The sequence below is a fragment of the Neofelis nebulosa genome, chromosome 1 (assembly GCF_028018385.1).
Source record: "Neofelis nebulosa isolate mNeoNeb1 chromosome 1, mNeoNeb1.pri, whole genome shotgun sequence".
Taxonomy (NCBI): domain Eukaryota; kingdom Metazoa; phylum Chordata; class Mammalia; order Carnivora; family Felidae; genus Neofelis; species Neofelis nebulosa.
The window spans coordinates 196510991-196531251 of record NC_080782.1 but is presented as its reverse complement, the minus strand read 5'-3'; the positions used below and the strand labels follow the sequence as shown (position 1 = coordinate 196531251).

Below are 20261 nucleotides of genomic sequence, written 5' to 3'. Positions count from 1 at the left end.
AGCCTTGAGATCACGACCTGAGCCGAAGTCAGACACTCGACTGACTGAGCCACCCAGGCGCTCCATTAAATTCTTTGTTATTGCAAATACTATTCTACAGCTTTTTGCTTGCCTTTTAACAAATTGCTTGTAGTATTTCACAAGGTTTTTACATACTTCATTTACCAGGTACAGCTATTAACTTGTAGCTGTCAGCTGATTTATACAGTATTTTCTTTGTATATGAATAGTATTGTTACTATAATAATATTGTATGTGAATATGTAAATGAGTAATATACAATGTTAATATAATATACAATATATTATAGTAGCAATATGTTTATGGGGAAATAATTCTCAGGAAGTAAATTATTTTGATAATTGAAAGGAAGTACCAGAGGAATTCTTTTTGAAGAGTCTTACCCTACTTAAAGAGACACATTGATTTGCACTGTTGTTTTTAACACCTAAATTTCACTTAAGTAAATAGTACAGTGTTACAGAAATCCAATTTTTCTGGCATTAAAACACGATAATTACCATTCAGTAATGTCTTTTCCATTTGTATGTTTTTGTGATGTAATTTTTCCTTTCCAATCTTTTAGAACAAAGGAAGTTTACTTTTCATTCTCCTGATAATTCGTCTGGAACAACAAATTCTAACGGAATTACTAATCCATGCATCAGAAGTCCTTATATAGATGGTTGCTCACCAATTAAGAATTGGTCTCCTATGAGACTGGAAATGTGTACGGGTGGTACTCAGTATCGGACCTCACTGATTCGGATACCCTTTCCTCTTGAGGCTCACGGTGAAAATGAAGACCAAGTGAATCTTCCTCCCACGGATGCCTCATCACCAGCCATGGACACCGCTGCACACCTGCGGCAGTTGGACAGTGACACTTCTCCACGTGGCACACGTGTAGTAGTGACCGCCATGTCTATCACACAGAATCAGTCCAGTGCTTCTGAGAAAGAATTAGCACTGTTGCAGGATGTTGACAGTGAGAAGGAGAACAACACTGTGGACATGGTTGATCCTGTAGAGATAGCAGATGAGAACACTTGGATTAAGGAGCCAGTTGATAATGGGAGTTTGCCCATGACTGATTTTGTGAGTGGAATTGCCTTCAGTATTGAAAACTCTCACATATGCATGTCACCTCTTGCAGAAAGCAGCGTCCTTCCTTGTGAAAGCAGTAACATTCAGGTAAGATAATTTAATATTCTGGAGTCCTTTACTTTCTCCTGTACTCTGTTTTTCTCAAAGATTGTACTAAGAAAGAAAATGGGTTAAATGTGAGGATTGTAGCAGGAGCCCCTGGGTGGCTCAGTCGGTGAAGCGTCCCACCTTGGCTCAGGTCATGAGCTCGCAGTCCATGGGTTCGGGCCCTGCATCAGGCTCTGTGCTGACAGTTTGGAGCCTGGAGCCTGTTTCAGATTCTGTGTCTCCCTCTCTCTCTGCCCCTCCCCCACTCGCACTCAGTCTGTCTGTCTGTCTCTCTCTCTCTCTCTCTCTCTCTCTCTCTCTCTCTCTGTGTCTCAGAAAATAAATAAACATTAAAAAAAATTTTTTTTAATGTGACGACTGTAGCATTATGTAACATTTAAAAAAAATATCCATACATGGTGATGCTAAGAGGGTTAGTTGCTTTTTTTAATTTGGACTGATGGTGCGTATTTATTATTCACGTTAACTGATACTTATTCGGAGTAGGAAAGGATGACAGCAGAAAAGAAATCAAGCTGCTCTGTTTCTACAGAGTGCTAGGGTCAGGCAACCTCTCAGGATTCATCTCCCCCTCTCGTGTGAAGCTAGCACCAAGGAAATTCAATTCCTGGTAAGGTACTTGTCTTGTAAAATTTCAGTAGTTCTATTTTTCCTTTATATGGTTTGGGAAGAAAAAAACAAGTTAAAGGACTTTTATGTATATGCTTTTTGTACTTTTTAAAAATGATTTATAACCAACATTTTTCACTTAATCACACATTTCCAGTTTGCAGTATCTGACAACAGGAAAGCATGATTCATTTGACAAATAAACTTCATAGCCAGTACTTACTTTTTTTTTTTAAGTTTATTTATTTTGAGAGAGAGAGAGCACAAAGAGGGAACAGAGAGAACAGGAGAGAGAATCCCAAGCAGGCTACACACGGTGAGTGCAGAGCCTGATGGGAGGCTCGAATCCGCAAACCGTGATCTCATGACCTGAGCTGAAATCGAGTCAGACGTTTAACCAACTGAGACACCCAGGCTCCCTGCCAGCATTTACTTTCAGAAAGACATTTGTTCCATTAATTGCCATAGTTTTTTGGTTTGTTTTTTTGAGAAAAAGAGTGCGAGCAGGGGGGTGGGGGGAGGGAGGGGCTGAGGAGAGAGAGAGGGAACCTTAAGCAGGCTCCATACTCAGCATGCAGCCCAGCACAGGGCTCGATCCCACAAAGCTGGGATCATGACCTGAGCCAAAATTGAGTCCGGTGCTCAACCATCTGAACCACCAGGCAACCCAATTGCCATAGTCTTTGAGCTGAGAACTTTAAAATAGTCAAAAAGGCAGTTCTCACCTGCCATTTCATAGTAACAACATTTAACAGTTATGTAGCTCTTAGTGTATGCCAGGTGTTATTCTGAGTACTCTACGTATGCTAATTTATTGAATCTTCACAACAGCCCTATGAAATAGGTGGACTGTTGTCCCCATTTTACAGAGGAGGAAACTGAGGGTCAGAGAGGTTAAGTAATTTACCTATATCGCTAATAAGTGGTGGTGCAAGATTTGAATCCTGGCAATATGGCTTTAGAGTTCATTTTATTTAATCCAGGTTTGGACGGACTCCTAGTAATAGCTAACACGGACACAGTGCTTCAGTGTGTCAGGCACTCTCCCAACCACCTTATCTGTAGTCATTCATTTAATTCTCCTACCACCCTATAGTGCCCTAGTGCTGTCAGGTTTGGAATGCTAAAGTTTAAAACTCACAGGGGGATCCTAAATGGCCCAAAATTAAATATAATCATCTGCTCAGATTTTTATGTCTATAATGGTCTCTCCTGACTTCTAGGATCATTGCTCAGGAAAAATACACTAGAATCACTTTTATATATTTTAGCTTCTAAATTTGGTTCCTATATGAAAAAGCACTTAGAGTCAAACTTAGCCTTCAAGGTATTGTTAACTTCTTTTTCTCTCTCTCTCTTTTCCTCACTACCTTTTTTTGTTTTTCCAGAGCATTTATAGAAGGATCATAAAATGCTTTCACTGCCATACACTTTGATCATCTAATTCAACTACCCATTGGAAGCCTATATCACTACTAAATTATCATCCACTGTCTGCTTGAGTACCTGCCAGGGGTATTCTGGTCCATTTTCGGGCTTCTCTTATCATTACAATCTCTTCCCCACATTGAGATAAAATATGCTTCTGTCTGTGATATCTACCAGTCAGTTTCAGTTTTACCCTTTGGGCCATATCATAATCTTAACCTTTTGCAGAGCATTTTGTAGTTTAAAAATGTTTTCAGGTGTTCTTGTGTTCCTACCGCAAAGGTAGCTTCTAAACATTTGAAGACAGCCACATTTCCCCAGGGTCTCTTGACTTGCTGGGTGGACGGGTTGGCCTCCGCGTGTGGTGGTGCACAGCTGTCATTCTAGAATCTCCCTTCATCAGACTAGGAATTCTCTTCCCCTTTCCTGTGTTCTGTCTCCTGTTTTCTACATTCCATCCTTCTCTTTCCTGGTTTATCTCACACTTTACTGGAACAAATTTTCTGGTATCTTTGTGAGGAGAAGTACATTTTTTTAGATACTGCATGCCTGATCGTGTATTCTTCATTCTCTCACATGAGAGTTTGGAAATAATTATCCTTCAGACTTTGAAGGCATTGTTTCATTGATTTTCTTTCATGATTGCTGTTGACATATCTGAAGCCATTTTTAAAAATATTTTTAATGTTCATTTATTTTTGACAGAGACGGAACATTAGCGGGGGAGGGGCAGAGAGGGAGTCACAGAATTCGAATCAGGCTCCAGGCTCTGAGCTCTCAGCGCAGAGCCCTCCATGGGGCTCGAACCCACCACCCACGAGATCATGACCGGGGCCAAAGCCAGATGTTTACCCGACTGAGCCACCCACGTGCCCCTGAAACCATTTTAATACTTAATCTCTTATAAATGGTCTCTTTTTACCCAGCCCTGGACATAAATGGATCTTTTCTTTGTCTACAGTGTGCGGAGATGTCAGTGCTCCTTTGGAGCGGGTACCTTTGCGTCCGTGGTACTGGCACTCAGCAGGTCTTTATGACCTGTAAACTCGTGCCCTTCACTTGGATCTTTTTATCCTAAATTTCTCCTGTCTCACTTTCCTTTCTGGAATTTCCTTTTAATTCTCCAGTTTTTAAAATCTTTTCACTCTATTTTTTATCTCCTTTTCTAATTTTGGGGGAGTTTCTTCATCTTTATATAGTAATTCTTCTATTATGTTTTTGTTTCTGCATCTTTCATTTCTAAGGTTTTTGGGTGGCCAGGGAGTTGTGTTTTGCTTTTGGTATCTGAAAATCTGTAGCATGACTGGCAAGCATCGCGTGGTCTGGCCTTTGCCTTACTCATCGGCTTCATTTTATTTTCCTTCCCTTTGTTTCAGTCACATTAGCTTTCCAGAGTTTTAAACAGCCACGTTCCCTCTTGTCAAAAGAGCCTTTCCACACACTGTGTAGAATTTCTGTCTCTCCCACTTTACTTAGTTAACTCCTATTAGTCTTTTAGTTCACAACTTAATGGTTACATCCTCAAAGGAGTCCTCCCTGATCACTGTAGCCAAGCCAGATCTCATTATATGCTTTCATAATTCCCTGTACGCTTTGCATTCTTGCCAGTCAGACCATCTATCACGCAATCATGTATGTTTGTGTTTATCCCAGAGCTTATGTAATAGCTACTCATTAAATATTTTGGAATGAAAACAGAATGGATATAGAGGTAAGTTCAACCAGAAGGACTGTATAAAGTCAGAACACTGATCCAGCCTTTTGACCCCTGAGGAAAAGGTTTGGTGAAGGAAGCAGAGCCCCCGAAGGACACTGAGAAGGACCAGGAGGCGGTGGGGGGAAGAGGGGGACATGAGGAAAGCACAGTGTCATGGAACAGCTTAAGGAAAGAAAGGTTAGTACTACGAAAGTAAGAGCAAGGGATATAGAGCTTGAAAAGTAGCTGTTGAATTAATAACAAGTAATTTGGTGAGTGAAGAGCCTCAAGGTGGGGAGGTGAAAAGTGAATGGAAGGAAGGTAAAGGAGGTGAGGAATGACACACTATGTGTAGATAACTCTTTGAAGAACATTAGTTGTGAGGGGGAGGGTTGCCATAGCTAGAGAAGAACATTAATGTCCAAGATCGTTTTGTAGTTTCTTTTTTAACTTTGTTTTTCACTTTAGATGGGGGAACTAGCATATTTAACTGGAGAGGGAGAAGAGTAAAAAGAACAAAGAAAACCAGAAATTGGGCACGATAATTATTAATAATAGGTATCAATTATGTATCCTTTTGAAGTATGAGAGACCAGGGCGAGTATCTCACAGTTAGAATCTAATCCTCATGATACCTTCCAGCAGATGTGATAAATATAATCTGTAAAAAAGTGATGAATTTTATATATGAAGGAACCAAGGCGTGCAAGATGGGATAGACTGTAGAGCTCTGGTGGGGGATTAGCACAAGTGACCCTTCCACTATCGTAGGGGGTGGGGGGCTGGGGTGGACGTGGGTGCACATATTTGTAGCTGGGGCTAGCATGGCTTTAAGGGCCTTGGGCTTGGGAAAGCAAAATGGCAGATTTCAGCTGATTTACTAGCTCAGTTAGTTTTCTGTTTCAGGAAGTGAGAGCTTCTGTGACCTTGTTCCCTCTTATTGACAACAGCAAGAATAGGAGGGTTGTAGGCTAATAGTTTGGTCATTGTGAGTAGAGTTCACATGAGTGTACTTTCAGTGCACTGCCTTAACTAATGGGAGACAAAGTCTTCTGTGACAAGTAGCGAGCAAGAGGGACAGAGGACGAGGAAGAGGAGGATGGTGAGGGAAGGGTGAAAGTGCTGAGGCCTGATTTCAGGGAATGGACAACAAGCCACAACTCTTGCCAGCTGCCAACCTGAACCTGGAAGGTTTTTGAAAGACCGCATCTGATTCATGTGGGGGAAAAATATAGTAACTGTGTAGGGTGATGGCAGTAGAAACACCATTTAAAGGCAGCGTAGTCTAACTGGAAGCATTCAGAACTCAGTTTGAATTACAGTTTGGTCATTTACAGGCTGTGGGATCTTAAGACAAGGTTCACTTGACAGTAGAGCGTGACTTTTTAAGCTAAAAAAGCACCTCATCTACAGCTAAGAACAACTATAAAATGTTTCTGATGCCCCTGATGCCTGTGGGAAGTTACGAGATGACGTGTACTGTCTAGTTGGCCTGTGGTACACATCATTAGTAGTGGTCTCGATGAGAGCCAGTGCGGTCCGCCAGCATCTCATGGGGCCGCCCGTTGATTATTCTCTTCCTGTGGAGTGGGACAAACTCCTGTGCCTGTCTTACTCCCTACTGTATTCACTTTTCCCTTGATGTATTGCTATTGAGTTCCCTAAGCCAGTTGTTTGGCGCTAGTGATAAAAGTGTAATTGGCAGGGGGGCCTGGGTGGCTCAGTCATTTGAGCATCTCACTCTTGACTTTGGCTCAGGTCATGATCCCAGGGTGGTGGGGTCGAGCCCCGCTTTGGACTCTGTGCTAATTGTGGAACCTGCCTAAGATGGTCTCTCTTCTCTCCCTCTACCCCTCTCCCCCACCCTCTCCCTCTCAAAAATAAAATAAAAAATGAGTCATTGTCAGCTCCTCTGGAAGCAATCTGGTAATTATATTTTTGATCAAATAGCTGTTGAATGGCAACACAACCAGGTGTTTCCCCTAGAATGTAATGGAAGGTTGTTTTTTTTGTTGTTGTTTTTGTTTTAGGTGTTACAAGGATTTTATTCAAATACAATGTTACTCCCAGTGGTCAACACATAGGCATCCATCTCTGAAAACTGGAAACATTTTTCTAAGATTATGAATGCACATAGGATATTACTTAGGATATTCTGATGTTGGTGATAGGGACAAAAATACACAATCTTTTCCTTCCTTCTGAACCTAATTTGCAACAAAGAGTTTAAGTGCAGGGTGAATCCCTCCCCTGGTGGGGTTTTGTGTTTGGTGCTCAGCACTGCGCAGGTAGATGCCGTGTGTGTAGTGCACAGAGCTTGGAGCCTCAGCTCTTCATCACTGCATTCTGATACTGTGAAAGTCCCCTTTCTGACCCTTCACTTCCTCATGTGTGAAGTTAATAGGGTTGTCGCACGGACACAGTAAGAATGGCATTATACAGATTGCCTTACAGGCCCTGGCACTTTTCTAGGGACTCAGTAAATGTTTATTATACATGTACCTAAACTGCAGTTTGCCAGAATCCCTTGTTTAATTTGGGGCTGCCAACAGTACATCCTAGAATGCTACAGTTAGTTAATTAAAATAAAAAGTTGAACTAACACCTAGAGCCATTGTATACGTGGTATTATTATGAAGTAAGATTTGTGTGTCAGCAATGGGTGTGAGTATAATGTAAATGACCTTTTAAAAAATAAATTATTTTGAATACTTTTAAAGATAGCATGCCTGTTAGTAAATCTTAGAGATACAGTCAAGCCATTCAAAGACAAGCCTGGTAAATTGATTGTAATCCTCACTTTTATCTACTGAGTGTGATCACAAGGTAACAGGAAAGCAAGTTTATACTGGCTTGTTCACGGATTCTAAACGAAATTACAAGATATATTTTAGTAAAAGGAATGGTATAGTACAATGACTCCTTTGGCGAACAACCAGTTCTATGTAGAACTACATTTTATGTTTGCCTATTACTTTTCGATTGCATTCAGTATGATCAGGAATAAATAATATTGTTTTGTTCAGTTGTGAGTGGTAGTATATAATGATTCACTTATATTTATATAATTATATAAACTATATATTTTAAATATACATAATTTTATCAATGTTTATTTTTGAGAGAGAGAGAGAGCACAAGCTGGGGGGGGGGGACATAGACTCCGAAGCAGGCTCCAGGTTCTGAGCTGTCAGCACAGAGCCTGATGCGGGACTCGAACTCACAAACTGTGAGATCATGACCTGATCCAAAGTCAACCGCTTAACCGACTGAGCTACCCAGGCACCCCAATGTACATAATTTTAGAAATACATTTTATATATTTTTAATTTTACTTATTTAAACATAAGTTTCTCAGATTTTGTGGATAAGTGAATTAGTTATCCTTGGTATTTTTCCTTCTCTTCCCTATCAGATGGATAGTGGCTATAACACACAGAATTGTGGAAGCAATATTATGGATACAGTTGGAGCAGATAGTGATGCACAAACCTTGGAAGTTGAGAATAAATCTCAAGTTCTTAATACAAAGGTATGGAAAAAATAGAGAAAGCTTGGTATGGTTGTAGGCTATAAGTATTTACTAAATGTGATTTTTTCAGGGGCGCCTGGCTGGCTCAGCTGGTGGAGCATGTGACTTCATCGTGGGGTTGGGAGTTCAAGCACTACATTAGGTGTAGAGATTACTTAAAAATAGAAACAAAAATAAATGACCATTTTCAATATTTTTTCCACCCCATTTTGCTTAAAATTTTTTTAATTATCATGTTTAAGCCTCATCCTATTTTCAGTTCATTTAACCACAGAACGTGCTTTTTAAATCAAAACACTTCATTTTCCTAAATAACTCTGGCTATGGGAGAGATTAAGAGGTTGGAGAGGGAGAACTAGTCCTATTTTGGAATTGGCACCTGAACGCTTTTCCTTAAAACTAAAGGGAAAGATAGGTTTTTGCCTTTAACGTTTCAAACCGAGACTACACATCAAAATAAGAACTCTCAAAGGTTAAGTGCTTTTTTCTTAAAATTCCAAGAGCCTTTGGAGACCAGGAATAACACATACCTTACCTACTAAGTATTTGTACAGAGATATACTTTTGATTAGGACATTTACTTAACTTTCTAGATAGGATGGTTACACTATATATATATATATATATATATATATATATATATATGCACATATTTGAATAAACATTAATTTTAGGCACTAATTGGGAGAATCTTTGATTTTTATATGCCAATTTATTAATGAACACAATACACTGAACACAACTCTCCAGTGAATATGAAGATTTAATGTGGAGGCCACCTTAATTTCTCTTTTGTCCATTTTGTCATGAGGTGGGATTGTAGTTGCCCAAATTTAAAAGCAAGCAAGCATTAGGATATAGGAAAAGTACTCTTTTTGTTGCAGAATATGGACTTCTAGAAAATCCTATCTTCACTTGTACCTTTAGTATTCATAAGGAAATCCTCATTCCAGTTTTAAAAAATATTCATATAATAGTTGCACGCTAGAATGGTCCTATCCAAGCAGCAAATAAGGTATTTTCTGTTTTTTCCCCCCACAGGAAGACCGCATAACACAGAGGTGTTGAATGAGAACAGCAAATCCTCCCAAGGCAGCAATCCATAGAATAACTTCTCAGAACCAAAGACCATCAGTGAATGGCTCCTCACATATTTTTTACGCACAGGATCAATAATGTGATCGTGATTGGGAAAAAGTTGCTTTAACTAACAGGTTTAGCTTTTCTTCTTTCTCCCTTAATGTGAAAAATCAAGGGCTTAATTTAGTGACATGGGAACAACAGAAAAACTCCTGGAACTTTCAAGTCATTGAAGTACAAGTGTATTTTTTATTAATAAATATTTTTGTACTTACCTTGATTGATGCGTTTAACAATAAATTTGAGAGTAAGGACTTTGCCCCTATCAGGGTCAGTGAACTGCTTATTAGTTAGTATACCCTACCAACAGCACTGAATTTGGCAGTTGTGAGATCATGTAAAATTGTGAGGGTACTGTTTTACATAAAACGAATTTACATTTATAACCTTTGTGAAAGAAATAGATCTTTCTTTTCTTTTCAATTAAGCAAACTTAATTGAAAAAATAGAAAGATGAAGGCTTCCAGACTTTTTTGTTCTTGATTTGTTAATTTCTGTGCAGAAATTCTTAGTTCCAGTGATAGCTGTTCCAGTTACTACTTTTGAAAACGTAAACACTAGAAAGGTCCAAATAGCATCTTAGTATCACACATTATTGGGGCACCTGGGTGGCTCAGTCGGTTGGGCTTCCCACTATTGGTTTTGGCTCAGGTCATGATCTCAGGGTCATGGATTTGAGCTCCATGTTGGGCTCTGCTGACAGAGTAGAGCCTGCTTGGGAATCTCTCTCTCTCTGCCCCAACCGTGCACACATACACATGCGTTCTCCAAATAAACTTTAAAAAAAAATCATACATTAGTGGGGTAAATGTGGGAATGCCCAGAATATATCTCCATCCCTAGGGTTGGAACATTGTTTTCAGTTCAAATTTGGCTGGGGAGGAATAAATCAGTGGGGACTGGGTGACACAGTTTCTGTATGACTTTAGGCCTATAAAATTATGGTTGGGCAGACACAAAACTGATTTTTTAAAATCTTAAAGTTCACGCTGGGAGTAGAAGGGATGTATAAATTTTTTGGACACATTACCTCTGGAGAATGTATATGCAGATTTGCAAATCACCTTTTCAAAGTTATCTTATTCAAAAGATGGAGGAATAATTCATATGCAGCCCTAGGAAATAAAAACATACTATCATTGTGTCATTTTATTTTTTGCACCTTATAAATTTATTGCTAACCTGCAAAAAGACCATTTCTTCCTGTGTACCTGATTCCTCTCCCCCAGCACACTAACCATTAAGTGGTTAGTCACTAGGTCCACTGCTCGACTCTATTATGAAATTGAGTCCTTAAACACATGGGCTTTAGAATCAATATAAACTTAAATTTAACAACTACTGTGCAGTAGGAGGAATTCGGTTCCCTGGCTATGTTTTCTTAATAGCACAAGAAATAAGATAGTGATTATAGCTTGGGTTCAAATCCATCATCACTTACTACTTGATCTGGGACATAAAACCTTCATCTTCTCATCTATTAAATGGGGAAAGTGGTTTTACCTAACAGGGCTTTTTAAGTGTAATATTCCACGTATGCTACTTCGCCTAATAACTGGCATAGAAGCAGATTACCAAAGATGAAGTGTTAGGGTGAAAATTTGGTTTCTGGTCATCTTAAACTACCCAGTAAGGACTAATTCCTGAATTAGGTCTTCCTCATAAATGACACACAAGAAAACAAACTTGGAAAGTAGAAGGTTAGCCATTGCTTTGTTTAACCAAGAAGCCCCCAGTTCCTTTTGTTGCAAGTAAACTACGGGCTGTTGGCAAAGGATTTTTAAATGGTGGGGCGGTGGAAATCAAATGAGTAATATTTTGTGACACATGAAGTTTGTGATATTTAAATGCAAGGTTTTGTTTGAACACAGCCAGGCTTGTCTACATACTGTCTGTAGCTGCTTTCGCACTGCAGTGGAAGAGTTGAGTACCGTGTTGTAACACAGACTGTCCAGCATCGTCGAACATGGCTGGACCTTTACAGAAAATGGCTTATTGGCACCTGCTCTTGTGTGTTAACTTACTACTTGGACCCGAGACCACTCCAAGTTATTTTCTTTAAACTGGAACAATTTCTGCCTCCATGTTGGGATGTTTTCCTCAGTAACAGGAAACTAGAGTGCCCAAATTGTACACATTGTAATTATTCCCACTGAGTATGCCTGCTGATATATTTGCCAGTCCTTTCTCTGGCATTGCACCACAAGCTACTTCAAGGCAGAGACAGTTTACCTGACGTGGTGATGAGCATGGTACACTGTAAGTACTTTAGAAATTGGATAAGCTAAGTAAAATCTTTTTTTTAAGGTAACTCTATCTCAAAATATTCTTTTTTTTTTTTTTTTAACCTTTATTTTTGAGAGAGAAAGAGAGACAATCTGAAACAGGCTCCAGGCTCTGAGCTGTCATCACAGAGCCTGATGTGGGGCTTGAACTCAAGAACTGCGAGATCATGACCTGAGCCGAAGTCGGACCGTTAACCGACTGAGCCACCCAGGCAGGCGCCCCATATCTCAAAATAATTCTTAAAAAATAATCATTACTAATCTTTGTGGTTAACAAGGCATACCAAACTAATACTTACTTCAATTGTTCCCTTTAAGATGTCCTTAACACGATCCCCCCTTTCCTACAGAACCTGATATGTATGCAGTTTAAAAGCCATTAATGACCTACTTTTTATAAGAAACATAATGTACATGTTTAATGTGCCCTCTCTATTCTCTGAGTCCCAATGCCTTACTTGGAGGGGTGGAGGGGAAAGTGTGAGCTCTAAGGTCAAGGATGGTGATCACACTTCTTGGTATTAAAAAAAAACTTTTTCCAGTCAGATCCAAATATCCTACTTCTTGCCTTCCTACAACATCCAATTCCCAAAAACTCACAGCTGTTTAAGGACCACTAATAAAAATACCGGAAGCTTTCAACAGTAAGGGAACACTTAAAATAAATGAGGTAAATTAAAGATGGCAAAGGACTAAATTCCTTGACAAATCTTGACTTCATTGTCTTGCAATCTAATAACTGCCACACCAAACACGGACAGCTTTCAAGATTTAGAAAGAACAGATTGTTCCTGACTTCTCAAATGTTCTATCCTCCTCCATAGGAAAATGATAGTTTTTCTCTATCAATATTAAATAATCAAATTACTTATTAAAATTAATCTGTTCTTTAGCAAGCAGACAAATGCTCTATTTAAATGATATTTACAGATCCTTGAAGTTGCTATCCTGTCACTATTTACGTGATGGATATTCAATTGAATTTTTATGCATAAATAGTTCTGTTCAATTCAGAAATGAAGTAGTATGATGGGACAGACACAGTCAACAAACAGTTCAATAAAAATGCAAATTTTTAAAACCATTAAAATGTACTTAAGAGTAACAAACTGTATCACACACTTCTTAGGTTTAAAAGTGTTCACTCAAGGTTTCTTTTTTTGTTTTTTTTTTTTTTTGTTTTAAGGAAACCAGTGTTTGAAGTTTTTTTGTTGACTGTAGCTATTTCTCACGTCTCTTTTTCTTTCTCTCTGGTTCATTAATGTCCATGTTTGGAGTATCAACCGGAATGCTTATTCCTGGGATCTAAAGTAATGCAAACAGGGAAAAAAGGTCAGTAAAAGCATTAAATAAGAATAAATCTCATTCTCATCTTCCCCTTCCCCACTGACAATTTCAAATTTAAAAGGATGTAGGGGTAGAGAGGGAGAAGAAAGTAAAGGTTTTCCATACAAAGTATACATATTTCACACACAAATAGTGGCTTAAAATGTAAAAGGTAGACAGTCTCTGGATGGCAAGCTGTCAGTGACACTGTCACTGTCATTTGTAAAGTGTGGTTGAACTTTAACACTTCCAGTTTACCCTAGCTAGGCCCCTGTAACAGTCAGCATCAGAGGCCTTAGGTGTGTTGGGAAAGAACAAGGTTAAGAACCAGTATCTTATGGGGAAACATACTTAATCTTCAAAAGTTCAGATTTCAAAACCAATTAAAGTGAAAAGGGACCAGGCAGGATATCTCAGAGATGTCTCAGCATCTGATACTGAGGACCTTTTCCAAAGAATCCCCAATATCTGGGATCCTACAGCTTAGGAAAATCAGTCAGAAAATAGATTTGCTATGCAAATATCTGGCCTCTACACTATTTACAAGATCCTCTTATTTTTTATTTATTTTTTTACCATTTATTTATTTTTGAGAGAGTGAGAGAAGCAGAAAGAGAGGGAGAGAGAGAATCCCAAGCTGGCTCCATGCTCAGTGCAGAGCCCTATGCAGGGCTCGATGCCACCTCCATGAGTTCACGACCTGAGTTGATATCAAGAGTTGGAGCCTCAACCAACTGAGCCACCCAGGCTCCCCAATTCTCTATTCTTGAACAGAAATAACTTATGACCACACTCCTGTCTTTCACACAATATGTGCTATATCCCATCACAACACGGACAGTTTAAGTTTGGTCTTACCTGTGGTTCTACCAGGGACATTCGGATTTTCTGATGCTGAAGATTAGATGAGTCTAACATGATTTTCACTTTAACTTTATCAAAAATATGGAACACTGTATCCTCTATTTTAAGTGAAGGAATCTAAACAAAACACATTTTACTGCTTTTTAAACTGCTTTCATACACTTGAGGTTTGTTCTAGTTCTTTATCTTTCACATTGATTTAAAAGTTTACATTAAATAATTACTTCCATATTTAATAAGCATCTAGGTGTTCAGTATAACAAAAACCACCAATCTAGTAGCTTCACATATACATGGCCTATTTATGTGCATACTACCCATTTTCAGTAAAATGGTCCCACTGTATACATTCATTCATCTCAGGATTCTCACCCCATTCATCAGCAAATTGTTGGTCTACTAGAAGAAAAGGTACTGTGGGCAAGGTCTGCTGTTTTATAGTTCTATTACGGTTAGGGAAGTAGGGAGTGTGTCAGATAAGAGATGCTGGAAAGAGGTTTAAAAAATTCCTCCAGGCTATAAGCAATCATTTATTCCATTAATGCATCTGTCCGCCTAGTGCAAAGCATAATTCAAGTTTTCCTTGGAGGGGGAAACTACACAACGTAAAATCAAGGACACTTGTATGTGAGAAGATATACTGAGGTGGGAAATTATGAACAGAACAAACTTAGTTGGCACAAGTAACTGTAGCGTACAAAACATAATTTTATCCTTTCTAGGTACCATTAAAAAAAGTGCCCGCTCCAGAAAAAAAACAAAACAAGAACATTAGAAATACTATACCTCATCATCATAAATAAGCCTTGGCTTTCGTTTGTCCTTTTCTTCAAAAAAGACTGTACCTTCTAAACCATACTTTGGAATTAACACCACAATAGCATTCTTCCTTACAAATAGAATATAGGCCTCTTCACTTACTATTCCTTTACTTTTGAAGAACAACTGTAAAATAACATATAACATTATTAAGGATTATCTTAAAGTATTTTTTTTGGAAATTAACAAAAAGCATTCTGAAATCAAATTAAAGGTGAACAAAACCTCATCTCCCCAATATTACTGACAGAGGGCAAATACCTGAGTATGAAAAGCTACTGATGCACGTTGGGCATACTGAGCCATTTTGTGCCTGAAATTAAGATTTTTACATAAATCTGCAAGCTTGTGTTTGTCTGTCAACTCTGGGTAAGTACAGTCAGCCCCAATAGCCACAGCCAACAACCGATGAACGATGATATCTGCATATCTAGACACATGAAGGAGAAAGAAAAAATCACACTATGTTAGCATTAAAGCCTCTTTTCACAATTGAAAATCAACTATCCTCTATCTCCTATAATTTTATAAGAAAAAAGTACCTTCTGATGGGTGAAGTAAAATGTGTATAGATAGGGGATGCTAAGCCATAGTGATGAAAATCATTATCCATTCCAGAGCAGAAGTACACAGCCTGCATCATACAGCGAGTGGCTAATATCCTTAAGAGAGTGTTCAGATACGGGAAGGTAGGAGAATCAGCCCGGTCCAAAGAGTCAGCCAAGGACTTGGCTGTATCAGTTTTAATTTCCAAATTCTAAAAGCAATGAAGGGGAAAGAGCATCATATTAAACATTTTAAAATCAGTACCATCATGTCTTCAAAACAAAAATTATATCGAATAAATATGGTGGTCTTGACCAGATGGTATTTATACCTTTTTTCCTTAACCTAAGAGAACTACAAATGATTTATAAAAAGTAATGATTATTTTGTGTAACATCAAAGCTGAAAATTTTCTGAATGCATTTAAAGGTACTAAGTATCAACCTCCTGCAGAAGTTTCAAAGGGGAAATGGACGGTGGTAGCAGTAGCTCCGTTTCTCAAAGTCCAATTGGTGCTTGCCTATTCTTTGTTGCAATAGGAAAAAAAAAAAAAAATCAAAGCAGATCTGGATCCTTGTCAGCATGTCTGGATTTCCCCTGCAGGTATTTATTTTCCTTCCATTCAAAGTAGAAGTAAAGGCCAGAAGCAAACTAAAACTTTATTGGTCACTAAAGCCCAATCTGCTGATACATCAAAGTAACTGCTTTGTTCTACTGTAGGAGAGGAGGCAAAAATACTTAAATCCTCCTTCCTCTACCCAGATCTTAGGAAGAAATAAGACAGTAAGAGAAAATTCCCCAATTTATAGTGCAAGCCTTACAGCAGAGAAGCCGATTCTATTCTTATGGAGATGATAGGAGTAGTAGGCCCACCAGAAAGATTTAAAAAATCAGAAACCAACACCATTCCGTTAGAATAATACCCTGAGGCCCAATACTACTTCCAGCTCTATTCTGGGCAGGAAAGGTTGGACTTGAATAAGTGATCCAAAGAAAACCAATGTAAGCCGTAGTCCCCTCAAGGGTAAGGGTAATTATGCCTAAATGAAAGTCCACTAACCAAAGCTATATGGTGGAGGATACAGTAACCCTTTCTAGATATTTCCATTTCCCTAATGTATACAGTAAATGGACTTACTTCTTAGAGACATGATATAAAGAGGGCTTAACTGAGTTGAAGAGGAAAAAAATTATTTCTAAGTCTCTAAAGTTAGGCAGTTCAGAGGAGGCATGAAATAACACAGGCATAAAGAACATGTATAAAGGCAAAGAGATATTGAAGAGCTTCATATGTTCAGAATATTGCAAATAACTTAGTCTGGAACTTACGGCTGTAGCATAGGGTGCTCTTTAAGGACATTAAAGAATTTTATTAAGCAAATTATTTCAGTGTGGGAAGAGACGACTACACCCAAGTTAGGTAAAATTTTTTTTTAAATCAAAGATATTCCTGGCATAATTTTCTATCAAAAAACAACGCAACTTTCCTGTAGATGCAAATACAGATAATATAGTACAACAGATAGATCACAACACAAATACAGATGATTTTGCAAACTATGTGACCTTACCTTGGATTTAGCTGCCTTAACAAGAATTTCATAATTTGATGGAGGAGGAGCAGGATGTTTTCGAAGCAGGGCATGTTCTGAAAATTCTTCGTGAATTTTTTTTGCAACAGAGATATTGGCAAGTAACATAAATTCTTCCACCATGGAATTTGTTTCTCTGCCAACGGAAAAATCATTAAATAAGGATATCACATTTATTCCCAGGTTATCTTCTCTATCAGGGAGACAATAGACATACTTCCTATGTAAACATAGTGTGTGCACATGCTTGTTTTTAATAACTTCTGACTTTCATTTTTCAGCTGTGGTGTTAACAATCTCTTACTATGCATCTACTACATGAGTAAATCTCATGTGAGAAATTTTAAAACTGCATTTAAAAAATAAAAGCTTTACAGGGAACCTGAGTGGGTCAGTCGGTGAACCATCTGACCCTTGATTTTGGCTCAGGTCATGATATCACGGGTTCGGAGATGGAGCCCTGCATCGGGCTTGTGCGGAGTCTACTTACGGTTCTCTCTCCCTCTCAGTCCCTTCACTGCTCTCATTTTCTCTCTCTCAAAAATAAACAAACTTTAAAATGAATGAATAAAGCTTACTAACTCTAGTAATATATAAAATCTAAACTGTACTGAACATTTCACCTTCTTTTACTAAGTCTGAAGAGATTTTTAACTATAAATGCATTTAAAAAGTTTACTAAGAAGAATTAAAAGCTATTTAGATCAGATCAATTTGGGCTTAAAAAATTAAAATTTTCACCAATAAATCACAAAAATGAAGAAATTATATTTACATTAGCCATTGTGGGTATTTATTACAGGCCAGACATTGCACTATGTTGTAAGATATCTATCTATATCCACACACACACACACACACACACACACACAGACATAAGTCCTGTTTTGCAGATGACAAAACTAAGGATGTGTAGCATTATTCTCTTGCTCAAAGTCGGAGTTAGTAGTAACAAGACCCAAGCCCACATAATCTGACTTCAAAACTCTTAACCAATTTCCTAGTCCTCTCACTCTATATCGTTAGTCCATGTCTATTTACAACTTAGGTTAGCAAATTATCTGTGTTCTGTTTACACTGTGTTTTCTTTCTCCCAAGTCACTAACATGCATTATGTTAATCTTTCATTCATGTTTCCATTTTTAACAACATCCTAGAACTTCTTGACTAGATTCCTTTTACTTTTTAAATATTAGGAAGGCCTCTAATCATACCTTTAAAACTACAATCTGTTAGAAATTTGTTTTTTCTTCTTGGTAAGAAGAAATGGATGATGTTCTACTTTGGCAAAGTTAGATTCAACATTTTCCTCAAAAAAACCCTCTTAGTAATAGGCTTACTATTCATATTAACATTACTTATATTTGACCAATAGTTCACCCAAAAGTATTTTTTAATTGTAGCTCTAATTTTATAATTTTATAAAGCACAAAATGAGCACGTACTCAAATTTCTGGTCCTAAGAAACCTGAGTGCATGCTCATTTTTAATCCTTGTTTATCTAATAGAAAAAAGTGTAAGTATACACTTCATGTCAGAATTACCTGGTAAGAGGCATGGAAAAGAGGCCTAACTCTGATTTAACCAAAAATAGCCTTTCTTCCTAAATCAATACAACAGTAACAACAATAACATGAGTATTCTTAACACCCTGTGAGATAGGTACCATTCAATCCCATTTTACCAACAAACAGAGGTATAGAAATGTTAAGTAACTTGTCTGGAGCCATTGGAGAAAGTGAGATCCAAACACAGGTAGTCTGGCTTCAAAGCACGTGATCTTGACCACTATTCTCTTCTACATTAAATATTAAATTACTAGGGCAATCTTTTACTTACCACAACTATTACTAGTCAAGTTCTATTATCAAGTTGAATCAAGACCAATTCAAGTTGAAAATTTTTCTATTATAATAATACTTCTCAATTTTACATAAGATAGACTAAAAAGCAAAATGATACTTACTTTTCTCTATATATCATTAAGTCAAAAAACTACAGAAATCACAGCCCTACTAGAAATAGGTATTCTGGGTATAAATATGTTTCGTTTGTTATTATATATACTAGATATACATTTAAGATAAGATAAAAATCTTATCTAATGCCCATTAAAAGTTACATACCTAAGTTCCTTGGTCTGCAGATCTATAGGATCATGAGTTTCACTGTCCATGTGGAATCGAACTTCTGGAGAAGAAAGTGTCAAAGCCCTAAATAAAAATCAAAGAGGTAAATTAGTCAAGTGAGCCAATAACAGACATAATTCCAGAAATGATGCTTTTAAAATAGAAAATGATTATAACAAAAGCATTAACAGTTTTCCTTCTGAAGGCTTTAAGGTCAACCTGCTAAATTTTATGTTCTATTTTTATAGAAAGCTTTGTATCTTACAGATCTAAAATGTATTTAAAAAGAGAACAAGAGTGAGGCGCCTGGGTGGATCAGTCAGTTAAGTGTTTGACTCTTGATTTCAGCTCAGGTCATGATCTCATGGTTGTAGGATTGAGCCACACGTCAGGCTCTGTGCTGACAACACAAAACATGCTTGGGATTCTCTCTCTCCCTCTCTCTCTACCCCTCCCCTGCTCATGCACATTTTCTCTCATTCTCTCAAAATACATAAACATTTTTAAAAACTTAAAAAAAAAAAAAAAGGACAATAGCAACACAATAAAAGTCCTTGTGCTTCTGAGAATCTAAATATGTTCTGTACCCAAACTATGGGCTTTTATTGAGCTACAGGAGTCTATAATCACTTTTATAAATGACGAAGATAACAGGTAGGGTTTTATTTACTACTGAAAATAATGTATTGGGGAAAGGGATGACAGAGAGAGGCAAAAGAGAAGCTGCCATGTGTAGTCTACTATCAGAAGACCCACAGTTCAAAAGTACCTCCACGTTCACTGAGCCAACATAGAGGGGACTGATAAACTACTACCCTGACAGCTACTGATCTGGAATGCTACATGTCAGACAATACCCTATGTTAAGTGCTTTCTGTGCATGGTTCACTTAATGAGTTAGCAAGTTCTCCTGTGAAAAGTAAATTCCAACAAGGAAAATCTTATGTTTCTTCATACCTTGATGCTATTTTCATCAGCTCCAAACCAACTTAAAGAATTTTTTTTTTTTTTTTTTTTTAATTTATTTTTGGGACAGAGAGAGACAGAGCATGAACGGGGGAGGGGCAGAGAAAGAGGGAG

The 20261-nt window shown here is 37.9% G+C and overlaps 2 protein-coding genes across 5 annotated transcripts in view; one reads left to right on the top strand and one right to left on the bottom strand.

Moving 5' to 3' along the window:
* BORA (BORA aurora kinase A activator) overlaps positions 1-9840 on the top strand; it is a 28973-nt gene extending 19133 nt beyond the window's left edge. For both annotated transcript variants that reach the window (XM_058683141.1, XM_058683132.1), the window contains exons 10-12: positions 587-1194; positions 8364-8480; positions 9522-9840. In XM_058683141.1, the coding sequence (XP_058539124.1) occupies positions 587-1194; positions 8364-8480; positions 9522-9548 (752 nt within the window). In that variant the 3' untranslated portion in view covers positions 9549-9840. The remainder of the gene's footprint in view (positions 1-586; positions 1195-8363; positions 8481-9521) is intronic.
* Positions 9841-12960: 3120 nt separating this feature from the next.
* DIS3 (DIS3 homolog, exosome endoribonuclease and 3'-5' exoribonuclease) overlaps positions 12961-20261 on the bottom strand; it is a 28876-nt gene continuing 21575 nt past the window's right edge. For all 3 annotated transcript variants that reach the window (XM_058683072.1, XM_058683061.1, XM_058683065.1), the window contains exons 15-21: positions 19179-19265; positions 17032-17188; positions 15457-15671; positions 15176-15344; positions 14882-15040; positions 14090-14212; positions 12961-13210 (exon numbers count right to left, since the gene is read on the bottom strand). In XM_058683072.1, the coding sequence (XP_058539055.1) occupies positions 13127-13210; positions 14090-14212; positions 14882-15040; positions 15176-15344; positions 15457-15671; positions 17032-17188; positions 19179-19265 (994 nt within the window). In that variant the 3' untranslated portion in view covers positions 12961-13126. The remainder of the gene's footprint in view (positions 13211-14089; positions 14213-14881; positions 15041-15175; positions 15345-15456; positions 15672-17031; positions 17189-19178; positions 19266-20261) is intronic.